We start from the raw sequence: 21,006 nt of genomic DNA on the forward strand, positions 1-21,006 counted from the left end.
CGTGCATTGTGGTATTTGAAAAACCGACCAACTAGTTAACAGAAACGGTTAGCTAAAAGATTATTTTCAATAAGTATAATTATTAATTTCTACATTATTTTAGGTAACTAACCTTTTGTGCGCACATTAATTTCCTTTGTGCACTGGTTGAAAAACGTGTGTGCACGTGCACAGCTTAGAGGCAATATGCTGTAAACCTTTTCTTCCCACTTTTCAGTTGAATAACATTGTTCCTTAAGCAAGGTGACCAAAATGAATATAATACTCCAAGTGTGGCCTCATCAGCGTCTTGCAGAACATATCATGACTTCCCGGCCTCTGCAGTCAGTGTCTTGACTGATGAAGGTCAACACGTCAAAGACCTTTGTCAGACATCCCACCCTGCAAAAGCTCATTTCAGGGAGGTAATTTGCGGGAGACTCCCAGAACTTCCGGGAGAGGTGGGATGTCTGCAATAGAGTAGCTCCTTAGCAGCCAGCCAGCTAGTTTAAATAACGTTAGCTATGCTAATGAACGAATGACACCTGTTAATCTCACCTCAACATGTTTTATACAGTCTTAACCCACCACGGGCAATAGAAAAGTCACTGTTGCAAACAGTGCAGCGAGCAACACTGTCATTATTTTTGACCCCTATTAGGCAGGGGTACACTTTAGTGTAGTCTGGGGTGAAGTACATTTTATATTTTCTTTTTTTGGAACACTCTGCCACTCTGACTTTTTTTGGAACTCTCTCACGCTCTCTCTCTCTCTGTCTCTCTCGCGCGCACTCTCTCTCTGTCTTTCTCATGGCCATTCTCGCTCTCTCTCTCGCGCGTGCACTCTCACTCGCGCTTGTTTTCTTGCTCTTGCGCTCGCTCTCTCTCAAAAAAATTGATTTCCGTAATATTGTATACAATTTGTGGACGTCAGGGAGCCACTATTAATATGCGGGAGAGGTGGGATGCCTGCTTTTTCGCCCTGTCTACCTATGACTCCTCTTTTAGGGAACCGTGTCTCTGAACTCCAAATTTCTTGTGTTCTATGACCCTCCCCAGGGTCCTGCTCCTCATAGTGGAAGTCTTACCCTGATATGGCTGTCCAAAGTTTTCACACTTAGCTGAATTAAACTCCATTTGTTATTTCTCGGCCAACTTATTCAGTGGATCAATGTTGCCTTGTAATTTTAGATAACCTTCACTGTTCAATAGATTGAGGAAGCACAATTTTAAAAAAATTGTGTGACAGAAGTGGTTTCTACTGTTGCTTTCATGAGGGAACTTGAATATTGTAAAGTGAAGCAATACTCTCAAAGTAAGGAGAAGAGACTAGTGGGCTGCTGTGGTGGAGAACCAGCACAGAAATGAGAGGCTGAATGGTGAACTGATGTCATTCTGTTCTTACACAAACAAGAGAAAAGCTGCAGATGCTGGAAATCCAAGTAACGCACACAAAATGCTGGAGGAACTCAGCAGTCCAGGCAACATCAATGGGGGGGAGAAAAGTACAGTCGACGTTTAACAATCAGATTGTCTGTTGATGCTTCAATATTGAGGCTCTCACTTGAAAGTATGGTCACTGAATGTGCAGTGTTGTGTACAGATCATTACCCACCTAATTCATCACTAACTGGGTAGATAGATGAGAGGAAGAAAATAATTAATTTGGGAAAAAAGGAAATGCTGTTTTCTTTCAAAAATGACAACATCTAATGCATGCTTGTATTGTCTGAAACTTCCATAACATTAAACAATTGACATATTAAATTAAAAATTATGCTGTGATGCATCTTCTGCAATTGCAGTCACCCACCACCAACCCCCCCCCCCACACATCACTACCACAGCCCCCATTCATCCCAGCAGCATACCATTTTCTGGTTGGATAATGCGAGTTTGACCATTTTCAAGCAATTACTGTCAATCCATCAGCATTCTGCAAAAGCTCCGCTGATGTCAGGAGCTTGCCATGGCTGTTAGTCCAGATATGAAATATGATCTAGATCACACCCCTTTCTGTGCAGGAACTCTTCCTGCAGTAGGTACAATAGAGGGAGTATGCCTGTGAAATATTGCACCTGAAAGACTTGTTACTCTCTGCTCTTTGATATTCGTTATTCAATGGTTCGGAGTCCTTTCCTCTGCGCTGTGGGTGGGGCCAAGAATGTAATGACTTTGATGGTAAAGACTAAAGATTGTTTGAGTTATTGTTCAGCTGTGGTCTATGTGCTCATTGGTGAAAGGCCTACAGCAATGGCTTTCAGTCTGCTTATAACTCCGCTCCCCTTGGCCAATCATATCCATTGCCACACAATAGTCAAGCTCCACATATGCATTGTCACTTGATCTTGAATTGTCCAGAAACCTAAAGAATAGAAACATAGAAAACCTACAGCACAATACAAGCCCTTCAGCTCACAAAACTGTGCCGAGCATGTCCTTACCTTAGAAATTACCTGGGTTTACCCATAGCCCTCTATTTTTCTGAGCTCCATGTACCTGTCCAGGAGTCTCTTAAAAGACCCTATTATATCCGCCTCCATCACCGTCGCCAGCAGCCCATTCCACACACTCACCACTCTCTGCGTAAAAAAAAAGACTTACCCCTGACATCTCGTCGGTACCTATTAAGTCCAACGTTTCATTCTCTTTAATAGTTTCCTTGATGCCAGGATTTTTTCTTCTTTGGCATTTAATTTTAGCTCATGATTGGGTGAAAGTTACACGATCTGATGCAGAAAGCTACAAAGTAAACACTGACAGAAACTACTTCTTGACATCTCTGCCAATCAGTCATTCAATTTACAGATGATAACTAGGGGATTGAGAGTGCCAATGAAATTAATCTTGTCCCTTATTTTGTGACTGGAATTGATAAAGAATGAAAATGCATAAAAATGTTCAAAATCAACATCAAGTTTTTGGCAAGGAAGTAGTTGCTCACAACCCAAAGTACTTTTAACTGCTCCTCAGCAAGTGATTAATACTCATGACATTGACATATCAAATGTATGTTCGTTATTGGCAGGGACAACAAAAAGACTACCTGCTCCCTCCAAATCCCTTCTTATGTACTCTGCAGAATTATCCTCAAAAGTTTCTTCATAAGCAGCTCGGAATTCCATGTGGGCATTTTCCCAGATCTCTGTCATATGCCACTGTATCTGAAATCCGTATTGTATCATATCCTCACACACAGGCCAGGTTGCAGTGACCACTGCCAATATTACAATGAGTGTTCTGAATGTTCAGCTGTAATTATAACAAGTGTGTAACTGAAGACCAGCCTCAAACTTAAATGGTGTTTATCAAATGTTGGCTCAATTGCTTGAATCAGACGAATTATCAGAAGAATTCAATTGCTTGATTCAGAAGAGTTGCCTGTGCTTTTTCATTCTCCCACACAGTGAATGCAATTATTTTGATGGGTAGATAGTCTTAATTACCACTTTGTTAATCAATAAAACAGTCTATGCTTTGTGGGATTTCAAATGATTACCTGTAACATGTACTCTTTTTAATTTCAAATGTCTAAATCAAATTATGGTTGAAAAATAAAAAAGCCTGCTATGATTTTTTTTATTAGAATTGTATCATGTTAGTTGATAGTTTTTTACACACGGGAAATCATGATCTAATTCTTGGTGCATTGGGTCAGTTTAATTTCTCTAAATTGGAATATACCATGTTTGGAATTTGGGGCTTGTGTGGGTGAATATGGTTGAGTAATTGTGATCTCTGGAAATGGAGTCAGGACTGCTCACTCTTGCAATTTTACCTTCTTTATGCAAAAAATGTGACTTGAATTTCTTTAATGCCTCTCACATTGATCTCAGAAAGACCCACAGTTCCTTATTGTGAATGAAGTACATCGGGTAGAATAGTGACAACTGAGTCATGTGCAGTAAATTCCATGAAGAGTAGGCGGATAGTGGTTAGATAATCTGTGTTAATAACTTTCGATAAGGGGTAGCAAAAGCAGCAGCTCTTCACAATGGCGCCATGGGATCACTTGCATCAATTCATGAGAGCAGACAAAGACTTGATTTAACATTTAATCTAAATTCCGACATCTCTTAATGTGTAAGATTTCCTCAGCGCTGCACTGTTGTGTTAAATGTTTATGCTGAAGGCTCTGAGGTGGAACAATCTCTTGATGGAGCGATGAGAGTGTTAGTGCCAGAGTCCTAGCCAACAGGATGAAGTTCTTCTTATGTAATACAGAGTCAATCAACTAATGCAGCTGCAAGTGAGGAAGTCTCTCCGAAGTTTTGTCAACGTATCCAGATAAGCACATGGGGAGATAGCATACTCGACCACTGCAACTCTCCCTTCCGCAGCGGCTCCTTTGCCCGCCATTTGGAAAATCGGATCACTCCTCCATCTTGCTTCTGCCGAGGTACAGGCAGAAGCTGAATCAAGAGGCAGCCATAGTTAAAACCGTCCACGGTTGGTCCACCCAATTGGCCTCCATGTTACAGGACTGCTTTGATGACGTCAACTGGAATGTCTTCCATGATAAGGATGTCTCCGAGTTCACGGAAGGGGTCAAGATCTTCATCCGGAAGTGCATTGAGGATGTTGTCCCCCAGAAATCGGTCAGGGTCTTTCCAAACCAGGAACCCTGAGCAGCACTTACTGTGCAACACAGAGCTTACATTGCCGGTGACCAACAGGAACTCAAGAAATGCAGCTACGATCTGCGCAAAGTCATCAAGACAGTACAGAGACAAGATCCAGGCACAACTCTCCACCAACAACACATGCAGCTTATGGCCAACTCTGCACACCATTGAGGACTTCAAATCTAAATGCAGTGGAGTTTCCCACATCGCTGCCTCTCTCCCAGATGAGCTAAATCTTTTTTATGCCTGATTTGATGTTGCCAACACTGAGCCCCAGAGGAGAGCCACCAAAGATGCCTGCAGCTTGGTGAACTCTGAGGCTGAAGTATGCAGGTGTTTCTAATCAGTGGACAGCCGCAAGGCTGCGGGACTGGACGGCATCCCAGAGAGGCTACTCAGAGTGTGCGCGGCACAACTAGCAGGTGTGTCTACAGGCATTTTTAATCTCTCCCTCTCCCAGTGTAGAGTGCCCTCCTGCTTCAAAACATCCACCATTGTTCGTGTACCTAAAAAGACCAAGGTAACATGTCTGAACAACGAGCATCCTGTCGCACTTACCTCAATAATGAGCAAATGCTTTGAGAGGCTGGTCAAGGACTACATCTGCAGCTTGCTACCACCCACACTGGACCCCCTACAATTCACCTACTGACACAACTGATCGACAGATGACACAATAGCCACAGCTCTACACACCATCCTTACACATCTGGAGAAGAAGGGTGATTATGTGAGAATGCTGTTCTTGGACTACAGCTCAGCATTCGACACCATAATTCCCTTCAGGCTTGACAAGAAGCTCAGAAACCTTGGACTTGACCTTGCCTTGTGCAGCTGGATCCTGGACTTCCTGTCAGATCACCAGCAGGTTGTAATAGTGGGCTCCCTCACCTCCAACCCTCTGACTTTCAATACAGGAACCCCTCAGGACTGTGTACTGAGTCCCCTCCTTTACTCCCCGTATACCCATGAATGTGTCGCCCCCCCCTCCCCACAGCTCTAATCTGCTAATTAAATTTGCTGACGACACTACATTGATTAGCTTCATCTCAAACAATAACGAGATGGCCTACAGGGTCTCTGACACTGTGGTGTCAAGAAACCAACCTCTCCCTCAATGTCACAAAAACAAAGGAGCTGGTTGTGGATTACAGGAGGAATGGAGACGGACTAACCCTCATTAACATCAATGGATCTGGGGTTGAGAGGATAAGCAGCTTTAAATTCCTCGGCATCCACATTACTGAGGACCTCACGTAGTCTGTACACACCAGCTGTGTGGTGAGAAAGGCACAACAGTGCCTCTTTCACCTGAGATAGTTGAAGAAGTTTGGTATGGGCCCCCGAATCCTAAGAACTTTCTACAGGGGCACAATTGAGAGCATCCTGACTGGTATGGGAACTGTACTTCCCTCAATCGCAGGACTCTGCAGAGAGTGGTGCGGACAGCCCAGCGCATCAGTATATGTGAACTTCCCATTATTCAGGACATTTACAAAGACAGGTGTGTAAAAAGGGCCCGAAGGATTATCGGGGATCTGAGTCACCCCAATCACAAACTGTTCCAGCTGCTACCATCCGGGAAATGGTACCGCAACTTAAAAGCCAGGACCAACAGGCTCCGGGACAGCTTCTTCCACCAGGCCATCAGACTGATTAATTTATGCTGATACAATTGTATTTCTATGTTGTATTGACTGTCCTGTTGTACACACTATTTATTATAAATTACTATAAATTGCACATTTAGACAGAGACATAACAAAGATTTTTACTCCTTGTGTATATGAAGGATGTAAGTAATAATGTCAATTCAATTGAATTCAATTCATAGATATATTAAAGTTATTTCTGAAAACTCTGTACCCTCAGATGCTAATCCAAACGATTCTGTGGACTTTCTGGATGTTTTCAATGCATGTAGCATTATGAAAGATTATTGAATGCTCAGCAAGTTTGATAATAGTTACGAAAATATAAAGCACTGGGAAGATCTTTCAGAATATGTGGAAGATGAACAGTGCAGGTTGATGACATATTAGCAGTATTTTGATGAATGGTCCACAGCGTGGAATATGAGCTTTGTGCCCTGAGACTCCCAGTCCACCCCAGGTGGCTAGTCATAAGCATAACAATGGGTCCAGTAATGGGCCGTGAACAGTGGAGTCACCGAGAGTCACAGTTGGAAAGGAAAACAGTTAATATTCCAGGTTGCGGGCCATTCATCATTTTACAGAAATGTTTCCATTGCAGCTTGGGACTTGCTGGAAGAACTGGCCAAAAGAAGCCACATAATTCATAAAATCCTTCACATTCTGCTTTGCAGTTCCACCTGCAGTGAATACAACAGACAACTGAATCCACATTTCAGTTATTTCAATAGTTTTGTAAAGAAAACCATCTTTGCACTTACTGAGGTATGGCACCACCCTTAGAATATCAGACCTCCACATAAGATACATTTTCTGTCAGGATTTCCACTCTGTAGATGTAAACAGTAGTGTGAGGATGACATTAACATGTCTTGTATAACCATGCAATTTCTTTCTCCAGTGCTCCTTTATTTACAGATTCTCTGTGGCAACTTATTAAACTTGTTATTATTATGGAGATAGAGCAAGAGGTAGTCCCCTCTGGCACTTCGAGCCATGCTGAACAGTAGCCCACTGATTTATCCCCAGCCTAAGCACAGGACAATTTACAATGACCAATTAGCCTACCAACCGGAACACCCAGAGGACACATGCGGTCGTGGGAAGAACGTACACACTGCTTACAGGCAGCGGCAGAACGTTGTGCTAACCACTATGCAACCAAGCCGCCCCTGTTAAGGATGTAAAGGAGGAAAGAGAAACTGGAGGGAGCGAGTATAGGACCCTTCAATGTGAACATGTTTGTGTGGAGCTGCAGGAGATGGGCGAGGTCAAGTGGAGTTTAATTTCGATAAGTGCGAGGTGTTGTATTTTGGGAAGACAGATCAAGGTAGCATTTTCACCGTGATCTGCAGAGCCCTGCGGAGTGTTGTGAACCAGGAGTAAAAATACATAGCTCCCTGAAAGTGGAGTTTCAGATGGACAGGGTGGTGAAGAGGGATTTTGGCACGCTGACATTCATCAGTCAGGGCATTGAGTAAAGAAATGGGGAGGTCATGCTGTGGTTGTACAAGATTGTTACCATCAGGTAGGAGGTACAGAAGCCTGAAGGCACACACTCAGTGATTCAGGAACAGCTTCTTCTCCTCTTCCATCCGATTCCTAAATGGACATTGAACCCTCGAACACTACTTCACTTTTTTAATATGTATTATTTCTGTTTGCACGATTTTTAATCTGTTCAATATACATACTGTATACTGTGATTGATCTACTTATTTTTTTCTTCTATATTGTGAATTGCATTGAAATGCTGCTGCTAAGTTAACACATTTCATAACACATGCCGATGATAATAAACCTGATCTTGATGTTGGTGAGGCTACAGCTATAGGAGAAACGTTAGTAGACAGAAAATAGTGCCGAAAAGATTCCATCCAATTTCTTTTGAGTTCATTTCAGCTCCCATGTGTGACTTCATATTATAGTTAATCCTTTCACCAAAGAATCAATTTCCATCTCTTTTAAAGTTTGCAAATAGGTGCAAGAAAACATTGGTCATGTTGCTATTCATGTGGAAATTAAAGTACTGGGCAAAAGTCTTAGGCACATATATATAGCTAGGGTGCCTAATACCTTTGTATAGTACTGTAATTTTCAACGAGGAGTGGAGAATGAGTTTGTATATCTGGCAGAGCAAAGGATATTGGGAATAGTGCGGATGGAGCACCAGGCTAGAAGGAGTGCCGGGGCTGGTGCAGACACACCCAGCCCTGAGACACCAGGCAAGGTCATTTGAATCCAAACAATTCATTTATTGACCATTACAGAATGTCTCCCACACCCTGTCCATGATAGAGACCCATAACAGAATCAGGTTTATCATCACTCACGTATGTCAGGAAATTTGGATTTTCTGCAGCACCAGCAGTGCAGTGCAATACGTAAAATTACTACAGTACTGTGCTAAAGCCTTACACTCTCTAGCTACGTATACATGTCTAAGACTTTTGCACAGCACTGTCCTATATTTTGCTAGAATGCATTATCTCATTAGTTAACGCTGACTATGAGCTGTTAATTGCTGTAACTCTGAAAGTTACAACCAGATCCCTGTACTGAAATGAAGCTGATTTATCTTTTCTTCAGGTAGTTACTGTGAAGTGAACTCTCGGTCGGGCCGGTGTTCTCCAGGAATCTGTCGGAATGGCGGGGCATGCGTGAACCTTTTGGTCGGGGGTTTTAAATGTGACTGCCTGCCGGGAGAGTACGAGAAGCCGTACTGTGAGATGACCACCCGGAGCTTCCCTCGGCAGTCCTTCATAACCTTCAAAGGGTTGCGGCAGCGGTTCCACTTCAGCATCTCGCTCACGTAAGTGAATTGCGCCTGATTGGGAAGCTTGTTACAGCCATGAGTATTTGACTGTCTCTGAAGCTTGCCCTCCCTGGACAATGGGCAGAACATAGACCCCAAGTAATCATTAAGCATCTCCAAGCATCTTTCATTCCTATCAGATTCTATCATCTGCAGTCCTTTGTCGCCTCCACATATTTCCTCTCAGATCCCTATTTCCAATCTTCCCTCCTCCGTCTGCCTATCACTCCTGGATCCACCTATCACTTGGTAGTTCCTACTCCGTCCCTTCCCGTCACAATATTATACTGGCTATCTTGCCTCTCCTCTTTCAGACTAGATGGTCTTGACCAGAAATATGATTCTTCATTTACCTCAGATGCTACCTGATCCACTGAGTTTAGTGATCACTTCGGATGCCAGCATCTGCAGTCTCTTTGTGTCTCCTGTGAGCAATGTGTGAGTAGATCTCAGCTCAGCTGTCAGAGTTAATGGCTGTGAGCAGTGGGGAGGCTGTGCATTACCAACCAGCAAGATAATGATATCCACCAGATAATTTCAGTGCAAGAATAATAATGTTTAAGCCCCAGTATTAAGTAAACCTCTGCCCTGTTCATTCAGGCACTGTTCTGGGGTCATGTCTGATGATGTGTGCTTGAGGTTTTGGGTGTCTGTGGACAAGACTTGCAGCTTGTACAGCCACAGGTGATATTTTAGTTCAGATCTGTCCTGTCAGGAACAGATGCAAGCTAAATACTGTACAAAACTCAAACACTGCCGACGACACCATTAGCTGTAAATCGAGTAGATTCCACAGATAAAACACTTTCTTTCAGCCACTAAACCCTTGCAGCTGCCCGAATGTAACTTGAGTGTTTAACTCCGTGCTGAAAAGGAAATTTAAGGATGGGTATGACAAGCCATAGCAGGTTGAAGAACATAAGTAATGACAGCATGACTAGGTCATGCTTTTATTCATCAGGATCATGGCTAACCTAGAGGGTGTTAGAGTCATGGTTAATTTACAGGACTAACAGCCCGAGTTCTGGACCACTGATACAGAATCTCACCACAACAGCTGGAGAATTTAAACTCCTGCCATTAAATAAATTATTTTTTTTTAATAGCAAGCTTGAGTGATGGTAACTATGATAAAAACCCACCTGCTTCACTAATGCCCCTTAGGAAGATGAATCCTGTTATCCATACATGCCCTTTGTGGCTCTGGGATTACCTAAGTGATTGATTCTCAGTTTGGGACCAATTAATGTTGAACAATAAATGTCAGCGTCCAGTGAACTAACAAATTAAAACCAAACATGTACCCCCGCATTATTGTCCTGCTTGATTTACATCGCTCATTTTCTCCCCAATTTCAACAGCCAATCAAAATCAAATGTCATTGTTATCACTGATTGCCTTTTGACATTCTTCCTTCGCAAGGACTTTTAAAACTATTTTTTAAGAGATTGATTAATTACAATCTAGCAGTCACCAGAAAAAAAAAATCGAATGCATCGTGATTTTCTTTGTTGTCTGTTTTCTAATCAATAATCCACATGGGGAATTGTGCAAATTTGTGCTTGTTAGAAAGTGTCTACGAACTGCAGTGGTAACAAGGGCAGCTATGAATACACGTCCCAGAGGTACCAGGCAGAACAGACAAAACAGCTCTTGCTTATTAGGAATGACAGCCACTCAGTTTGGTTTAAAAATATGCGACATTTACTTGCAAAATCCATGTAAAGGTTAGTAGTATTGCCCATATTTAAATATGCTTGAAATCTATTGTTTTTGCTCATCATAAGTGTCATTCTCAGAAGGTATTCATCATTGACAGAGCCATATAATGAGACTGAACTTGTGCAGCAGAAGGGAGGAAGGAAGGGAGAAACAAAGCACAGTTCATTGAGTTTCTCATTGTGTTACAGCTCTACATGAAAGCATACACCCAGTGGCAACTGTATTTGGTACACCTGTACATCTCATTAATGCAAATATCTAATCAGCCAGTTATGTAAGCAGCAACTCTGTGCATTAAAGCATGGTCAAGAGATTCATTTGTGGTTCAGACCAAATATTAGAATGTGCAAAGAATATGATCTAAGAGACTTTGACTGTGGAATGATAGTTGATGCCAGACGGGATGGTTTGAGCCTCTCAGAGACGGCTGATCTCCTGGGGCTTTCACACACAGCTATCTCTAAAGAGAATGGTGTGTGTGTGGGGGGGTGGGGGGGGGGGACATCTAGTGAGTGGCAGTTCTGTGGGCAAAAAAGCCTTGTTAATGAGAGAAGTCAAAGGAGAATGGCCAGCCTGGTTCAAGCTGACTGGAAGGTGACAGTAACTCAAATAACCACACGTTACAACAGTGGTGTGCAGGAGAGCACCTTTGAACATACAACATGTCAAACTTTGAAATGGATGGGATACAGAAGCAGATGACCACATAAAGCAGTAGGCCACTTTATTACGCCACTCCTGAAGCTAATGAGTGTATATTAAGAACCTTCCCTGTTTGTAACAGACAGAGCTGAATCATTTGATACAGATATCAATCACATTCTATAACCCTTGGGTTATCTAGCAGCTCGGTTAGAAATTTGTTCTACATCTCTTAGGATGTAGCCTTCTTCAGGGCAGTCAATATTTTTCTCTCCTTTCACGTTCTTCAGTCAGTAAACTTGAAGTTTTAATTCATTCTAGAACAATCAACACAGCTAAAAATTGAAATTTCAGTGGCATTGATTTATACCTTTCTTAAGCTCTTTTCCCTGAGGTTATTTATTTTTTCTGCATTTTTTTTCCACCTTGTACTTCCCGGTTAGCTGTGGGAATTGAAAAATTAAAGTGAGGAAGATCGGAGATAGTAATGAGATCAGGTCTTCCTAACATTCAAAGATAGTAACAAAGGCTTGTCATTGAAAATTAAGCCATCGTGGTTTAAGTAAGTTGTACCTCTGTGATTGCTTAGCTGCTTCTCCGGGCAAACTGAGCTTTTCAGTAGCTACGAGAGGTAGTGAGGAGAAGGTGAAAATTAACAACATGGAGCACAGCCATGAGCGTTTGCAAATTTTCAGGTGGGAGGCAGCAATTCTTCGAGAGCCTTGTTGAACTGAAGGAGAACACAGGTTTCCCCCGCCATCCAAAGGTAGAGCGTTCCTATGAAACGGTTCGTAAGCCGAAATGTCATAAAGCGAAGAAGCAATTACCGTTTATTTATATGGGAAAATTTTGTGAGCGTTCGCAGACCCAAAAATAACCTACCAAATCATGCCAAATAACACATAAAACCTAAAATAACAGTAACATATAGTAAAAGCGGGAATGATATAATAAGTACACAGTCTGTATAAAGTAGAAATACTTCTCCACAATCATTGCCTGAACTGTTCTCCGTAGCGAAAATCTCATGCAAGCGCTCTCCGCAGAAACACGGCGCAAGCGCCATCGGCAAAAACACGGCGCAAGCGCTCTCCAGTAACCTTTAAACTATGAAGCTGCCAAATCATACCAAATAACACGTAAAACTACACAGCTGATATAAAGTAGAAATAATGTATGTACAGTGTAGTATCACTTACGGGAATCAGGAAGACAGCGCCGAACATACTGATGACGGTGTGTTAGACTGGGTCGTTGGAGTTTGGGTGGTGCAGTGGCCCCCACCCTCCAGGCAGCGAACTGATACCGATCCGCGAAGCATGCAGGGGTACAGCGGTAGCCGGGAGGCACCCAGCACATCTTTAAGAAAAAAGCCGAAATAAACAAGCTAATTAATTAGGTGCCACCCAGCACGTAATTGTCAGCCCAGATCAGTACCGATTGCATCGTCTCTGATCTGTGCCGACGTTTATGTGTGGGACAGCACCTAATTAATTAGCATGTTTATTTCGGCTTTTTTCTTAAAGATGTGTTGTGTGCCTCCCGGCTACCGCTGCATTCTCCGCGAATCGGTATCTGTCCGTAGCCTGGGGGTTGGGCTGGTTGGACACTGGGGTATCATCTCTTGGTCTGTTTCCATTAGAACAGGTGGCTCATCTTCTCTTCGATGTCGAAGGTCGAGGTTCGTCGTCTGCTGTGACTGATGTGGAAGGCTTGCTTGACTGCTGAGCCTTGCGCATTTTTCTATCATACAGTTCTTTGTAAGGACTCAAACCATCTTGCAAATATCCCCTAAACCTACGAATCCTTTCAAAAATAAAGTCGTACTTTATCATTGCAGCGAAAATCTCACGCAGTGGCTTCACGTTCATTTCGCTACTGCATTTGGTTTCGATTGTTATCCTTTCCTCTTCCAATTGCATCAGCTCTTCATCTATCAGTTCTTGGCCATGGGATGCCAAAAACCTCTTCAACATCATCTTTGTCAGCTTCCACAAGCCAAACTCACGTTATCCTTGCTTCGTTCACCACGATTGAAACGCTTAATTATGTCTAGTTTTACGCTAAGTGTAACACCCTTACGAGCTCTTTCAGGCTTTTCCAATACCTCAGAACTCAACTTGCAAATGGCTGCTCACAGGCACGTGTTAAAGCAATGCCGTTCCGAATCCGGGGGAAAGTGGCTGCTCGGGGTGCACGCTGATTTTTTCACGCGCTGCTTTTTTTCATAACAGTGAAAACTCCTGTTAGCGAAAACAGGGTACTAATGTAGGTCTTTCGTAACAGTGCGGTTTCGTAAAGCGAACATTCGAAAAGCGGGGGACACCTGTACATAAATCCACTACCAAAGCAAATCTTACTGCTGTTATAATTTGGATAATATTATGAATGATGATCTTTGAGGCCATCTGTTGACCATGGACCTTGTGTCCTAACTGTCTCTGTGATACGCGATCCGGCACTCAAGCCAGGGCAGTACGATATGGGGAGCAAGCGGTTGTCCGTGCACCAGGCTCCCCCTCTCCACGCAGCTGATGGATCCAAAGGAACGGCAGAGACTGATGTAGATTGGTGTCAGCAGCATCGCAGGAGTTGCCAGTCAGCGTTGAACTCATCGTTGGACTACCTTAGGGACTCCATTTCCATATTTTTCCTTGGGATTTACTTCCGAAGCCTTCTCATGAGTGAGTGTAGCCACAAAGCAGCGGAGGTTTGAGATCAGTGTTTTCCTTCTACATGAGCAGCCAACCAAGACTGAGGAGCTCCATCTGCCCAAAGTAACTGGTTTTAAGGCACCAGTAACTTGCCTTTGCCCCTTTTCCACTGTGTTGGCGCGTGGCCAAGTGGTTAAGGCGTTGGACTAGTGATCTGAAGGTCGTGAGTTCAAGCCTCAGCCAAGGCAGTGCGTTGTGTCCTTGAGCAAGGCACTTAACCACACATTGCTCCTGTACGTTTATAGCTCAGCGGTGGCAGTTGGTGCATTATGGACAAGACAAGACTGGGCTTAGTAGCTAACCAGGAGCTGGATTTGGTTTTCAGAGGCTATCTGAAATGCACACCATTGTAAGCATTTAATATGTAGTGGGAGCTTATCCCCACTACCTCCCCCCAGTTATGCCGACCTTAAGGAACTGATTATTAACTGTCCAGCTCTTGGCTCCATCCCTCCGTCTCCTGTCTTCTCCTATCTTTTTGGATCTCCCCTCCCCCTCCCGCTTTCAAATCTCTTACTAGCTGTTCTTTCAGTTAGTCCTGACGAAGGGTCTCGGCCCGAAATGTCGACTGTTCCTCTTCCTAGAGATGCTGCCTGGCCTGCTGCGTTCACCAGCAACTTTGATGTGTGTTGCTTGAAATTCCAGCATCTGCAGATTTCCTCGTGTTATCTTTGACTTGCTGTTTCATTTGTTTGATGGCCTGTTTGATGCTTCTGTTGTTGTGATACTTTGATGTGGGATGTTGTTCCAAATAGTGCACTTATTGGACTGAATGTTCCAATAAACTAATTTTATAATGAATATTTCTGATGCAGATGCCAGTGATCGTGCAAATTAATTTTGTGTCTTGTCATAAAGTGATTGTGGCTGTGCTCTGTTTGAGGAGAGGCTGAATTTGAATATGTGTGTTACTTCTTTCATTTTATTGGAGGTAACTATATAAAACTGTAATCCTTGCCAATTAACTTATTGTCTTCTTGAATTCTTCAGACTATTATCTCTGAAGAATAGAGGCAGTAGTAACTTCTACAGTGCTTTTAGTCTTGCTTTTTATTTTGAGTGGATTCTTAAAGGACTACAGAACAGAAACAGGCTCTTGGGCCTATCTAGTCCATGGTACCCAGGTCTTCTGTCAAGTCCGATCTATCTGCACATGGAACATATCCATCCGTGCCCTCCCATCGATGTACCCAACACCTCTTAAATGTTACCATTGATAACTTGCTTCCGATGGCGGATCCTCCACACTCTCACTACCCTCTGAGTGAAATATTTCCCCCTCCAATTCCCCTTAAATATTTCACCTTTCACCCTAAACCTATGACCTGTAGTTCTTGTCTCACCAAAACTGAGGGGGGGGGTGGGGGAGGCTCATCTATACCCCTCATAATTTCATGTACCCCATTCACCTGCTGTCCAGGGAATAAAATCCTAAATTATGCAACCTACCGCAGTAACTCAGATCCTCAAGCCCTGGCAACATCCATGTAAATTTTCTCCGCACTGATATCTTTCCTGTTGTTAGATGACACAATATTTTAAATTTGATTTCACCAACATCTTATGAAACTTCAACATCCCAATCCCAATCCCGTGATTTATGACATCCAACGTGCCAAAATCTCTCTTTACAACCCTGTCTACCCGTGATGCCACTTTCAAGCAATTATGGATCCATGTTCCTTGCATATAGATCAATAATTCTGCCACACTCCTCCGTGCCCTATGATATTTTAACTATATTCCTCAAAAGAAATTTTAAATTTCACAGAGTGCACAATGTGTATTATGTTGATGAGATAGTCCAAGTCATTATGGAAGCAATGTGAAGTGTGCAGTAAACCATTTATCACTTGGCAAGTATTGCTGTCATTGTGTACACACACCATTGAGTTCCTGATGTACTCTGTGAACTGGACATTGAAAAATCATGCCAGGTTTTCAAACAACATATGGCATGTAATTCCTTGATATTAAGTTCAGGCATGATATTTAAAAAGATGCTGAATATATAAAGTAAAAAAAAAATCTGAAAATTCTGATATAGTACAGGAACAAATTAGTGGCCTAGGTGATGGAAAGTTCGGTAACAGTGGGAACCAAAATTGAGATCTGGTGAAGGCAAGGCTAAGGCACGAAATGGGAAATTTGTGCTGGGCATTACAAGGGACATTGCTGAATTTATGAACAAAGAGATTGCAGGCATATTAGATAAGTATGAAGTGGAACTACAGGACCACTTGATCTTGTTCAACTGGACGTTAAGTCATCCAAGTAGGATACATTCTAAGTTCTTGATGCAAATAATTTTCAAAATAGTGGACCTGCCAGTCATGACCTTGCAGTTCTCACTGGATCCAAGGATACCAATGGACAGTTGAAAATGCTGCACAATATTAGAAAAATGGAGAATAAGCCTGGCGAACTGAAGTCGGTGGCATCAAAATGTGTCTGTATAGTTAATAACAAGCTCTTTGGTTGATGGAAAGAGTGTCAATAATGAGAATATACATTTGTAAGGAAACTGCCAAAAATACCAGAAATGGTGTGAAAAAGGCTAAAGAACAATGGCATATCAAGGTTTGGAATGCATTGTCCAAAGGGCTTGTGGATGGAAGTTAATTGAATGAGAAAAAGAAAATGGAAGGACATTGGTGAGACCCTTCCTGCAATACTATGTACAGATTTGATCCCCTTACCTAAAGGAATGCAGTAACGTTGAAGTAAGCACAAAGGAGATTCTTCAGGCTTTTGTTCTATTGCCCTGTGATGAGGGCTGTCCCAGGAGGAGACACTAAATAGTTTGGGCCTGCACTCCTTGAAATCTGCAAAAAATAGGTGTACCTTATTCAAATATATAAGATCCCAAAGAGGCTGAGTGGGTGGTTATTGGGATAATTTCACTTGTGGGAGAATCACGAATGAACGTTGTAACCATAAGGAGCCAGTCATTTAAAACTGATGTACTAGAAGTTTCTTTTTGTACAGGGTGGAATTCTCTGCATTGCTGGGTGGTGGAAGCTGGCTCATAAGAAATATTCAACGTGGAGCTGGATAAAAAAAAAATTGATAGAATGAGGAATAGAGAAGTAAGGAGAAATAGCACAAAAATGAGGCCAGTATAGATCAGCAATGACCCTTAAATGGTAGGGCAGGCTTGAAAGGTCTGATGGCCTAATCCCGCTATGTGTAGAAATCGCAGTGTCGTGGGACTAACTGAGTTGCTCTTTCAAAGAAGTAGTAAGAAAAACGGACTCCTTTTGTGCAGCAGTTTTCTATGATGATGTGGAGCAGGTGTATATTCTTGTTCACGTGCACTAAGTACATACTTGTGCAGCAGACTGTCAATTCTACCCTGCTCCTGAAATTTACCTCCATTACAGTCAGTGAAACTAAATCTCAGAAGCTGAGCACAACACATTTCTGTCACAAAAATTGTGCATTTTTCACAGATGACCAATGGTTCATTTCTGTCCCTGTGGCTTAATACAGTGATACTTTAAGATGAAATTGACCCGTAAAATTTACATGTAAGGTAGGCAACAGTGTGAAAATGGATGTCAGATAACGGTTCACACTCATTTGATGGAAGGTATTTTTTCAACCTTTTACCCAGAAATAAACAGCACTTTGGTCAACAGAATGGTGCAGTGGGTAGCTGCTCAAATTGGCACCTTGTCCTGCTCATACTGGGGCTTAATGATTTGCAGGGAGAATATCTGATGTCAAAAGCAACATAAAAGATGCAAGAGATGTCTGAATTCTCAGGAAAGTTTTTGTTCATCCATGCTGAAAACATTGTTGACTGGTGTTCTTGTTGGCCTAATGTAACTCTAACTCTCAGGTTTTTCATTTTAAGGGATTTTGCTTTAATTGCTCCTTGGCTGTTTTGAACAAAATCCCTGAAGAGTGCTCCATTACTGAAATGGCATAATGGATTCTGTGTGAACTTCTGCATGGCCCATCCATCATGTAGTCGGCATCGATGCTATCTGGAAATACACATACCTTTTATTAGAAAGGCTTAATCTGCTTGCTTTGTGCACCATATAAAATATTTATATACTACATTGAGTCTGCTCAATCACTGGTGGAATCTCTTGCTTTCTTTCTTTCTGAACATATACATTTAATAATTTCATGTGGGTTCAAAGGAATTGATGATTTTAATGAAATTGAGGATGTTTGGGATTTGCTATAGTTCCATATGACTAAAAGTGCAATGGCAGTATGTTAATAGGAAAAATTAGAATGATAGAAAAGTACAGCACAGAAACAGGCCCTTCAGCCCATCTAGTCCATGCTGAACCATTTAATCCACTTATTCCCAAGGACCTGCAGCCAGACCATAGACCTGCCATCCATGTCCAATCCAAACTTCTCTTAAATATTGAAAATGAGCTCGCATGCACCTCTTATGCTGGCAGCTCATTCCACACTCTCATGACCCTCTGAGTGAAGAAGTTTTCCCTCCTTCCCCTTAAACCTTCCATGGTTATTCTGATCTTGCTTGGATATTAGAATATCCATACAAATGTATTGTAGCTTATTATGCTAATGACGACCCAAAGACCAGCATTGATGTGAGAGGTATGAGAAAGAAAAAGTTCAGAAGGTAAAGTTGTCCTATTTCATTTAACTGAATTAGAAATGTGTGGAGTGCTAAAACGTGAAGTCACTGGAATGCTATTGCGGTAGTAATCAAATTATAGATTTGGGGGGATGGTGGAGCGGAAGATTGTTATGCATAGATTGTAACTAAGCTGTCTTGCCAACCATTCATATTAGACCTCTTGGCTTAATTGTTTGCAATGAAGTACCTTCTACAACCTAACTTCATTATGAAGGGCAATTATATATTAAAGTAGTTAAAGTTTGGACCTAGTATTAATCCTTATAAATGAACTGTATCATTACTCATAACTTAGAATTGCTGCTTATTGCATTTTCTGGTTATTGATATTTTACCGCAGTGTTATTTATTCAATATAAAGCCACGTGAAGGGATATTTCATTCCTGTGTATTATCCAATATATTGGTTATTTTTTGCACAGTGTATCTCTGTATGTCCATGGTCTTCTGCTGCTGTAGCCCATCCACTTCAAGGTTCAATGTGTTGTGTGTACAGAGATGCTCTTCTTCACATCACTGTTGTAACATGCTGTAATTTGAATTACTTTGCCTTCCTATTAGCTTCAACTAGTCTGGCCAGTCTCCTCTGACCTTTCTCATTAACAGTAAACACCAGAAAGTCTACAGATGCTGGAAATCCAAAGCAACACACACAAAATGCTGGAGGAACTCAACAGTTCAGCAGCTTCTCTGGAAATGCATGAACACTTGACATTTCAGGCTGAGACCTTTCCTCAGGACTGGGAAAGGTCGAGGGCTGGAGAAGAATGCATCTGATAGGAGAGCAGAGGGGACTTTAGGAGGAAGGGAAGGAGGAGAGGACCCAGGGATAAGTGATAGTCAGATGAGAAGTAGTAAAAGGACCGAGTGGTGAATGGAGGAAGGCGGGGGGTGGGGTTTGAATTCGTCTACTGGAAGGAGGAATCATTAAAAAGATACTTTTGCCCACAGAACTGCCAGTCACTGGATGATTTTTGTTTTTGTCCCATTCTCTGTACACTCTAGAACGACTATTATGCTTGAAAATCCCAGGAGATCAGCAGTTTCTGAGAAACTCAAACCACCCTATCTGGCACCAGCAATCCTACCACGTTCAAAGTCACTTAGATTCTTCCTCATTCTGATTTTTGGTCTGAACAACAACTGACCCTCTTGACCATATCTGCATGCTTTGATGCATTGAATTGCTGCCACATGATTGACTGATTAGATATTTGCATTAATGAGCAGGTTTAAAGGTATACCTTATAATGTGGCCACCGAGTGTATACTAGCATAGTTAGTATTTATGACCTAATATTAAATCTTATAAACTAACTACTGTATATTATTATTCATTATGTGAAATTAGTTGAATTGCTGTTTATTGCAGTTTCTGGTCTGGTTGTTGGTATTTTACAGAAATGTTGCTCACTCTATATCAAGTCATGTGAAGAGACATTGTATTTCTGTGCAACATCCAATTTGCTGGTTATTTCTTTCACTGTGTTTTGCACTGTGGATGAGTGCGAGCAGGTCATTCAGTCTCTTGAGGCAAATCTGCCAGCCATTTAGCTCACGGTTAATTAGTGCTTCAATTCCATTTACCTTGCTTAACATCATTTGCACTGAAGCCCTTCCATTGTTTCAGCTTTGAAATTTTTAGCTATATCCTAGCGTCCACAAACTGCTGAGGAAGCAAGTCCCAGATTGCCAGTGACTTCACTGTGAAATGGACCTTTTTTTCATCTTTAAATGGTTAAGCTCTAATTTTTTAAATCATGGTTTCTTATCTTAAATCTCCTCACCAGATTTTATCACATCTCTCTGCACTATCAAATTTCTTTAATACTGTGAAGCATCTTTCTTAAATCATCCTTGACTATGAAACTTAAGGAAATTCAACCAATGTTGAATCATAATGTAACTTGAAACTGATATTGCACAAATGCTTAATATGCTGATTATAAATTTCTTTTCTCACTGTATTTCTTGAGATTCAGTGCATTCAAAATAACTCCATTAAAATGATGCAAGAGGCAATTAGGGCAATTGTTTTCAGGGCTTATTTGACATTTCTGTTTCACAGGGATAATTTCCTTCTAAATTTATATAATTAGGTGTCTATAAGTACCATTTATTAGCAATGGCTTCTATACCCTTGCAAAACAAAATATTGCAAATGCAAAAAGTAAAAAAGGAGAATTTTTCAGCTGAGCAGACAGCTTTTGTGAACAGAATTAATG

At 41.8% G+C, this 21,006-nt stretch overlaps 1 protein-coding gene across 2 annotated transcripts in view; it reads left to right on the forward strand.

Moving 5' to 3' along the window:
• celsr2 (cadherin, EGF LAG seven-pass G-type receptor 2) overlaps nt 1-21,006 on the forward strand; it is a 360,447-nt gene that overhangs the window by 158,417 nt on the left and 181,024 nt on the right. For both annotated transcript variants that reach the window (XM_063065489.1, XM_063065491.1), the window contains exon 4: nt 8,845-9,067. In XM_063065489.1, coding sequence (XP_062921559.1) covers nt 8,845-9,067 — 223 coding nt within the window. The remainder of the gene's footprint in view (nt 1-8,844; nt 9,068-21,006) is intronic.

This window comes from Mobula hypostoma, chromosome 13, assembly GCF_963921235.1.
Source record: "Mobula hypostoma chromosome 13, sMobHyp1.1, whole genome shotgun sequence".
NCBI lineage: Eukaryota > Metazoa > Chordata > Chondrichthyes > Myliobatiformes > Myliobatidae > Mobula > Mobula hypostoma.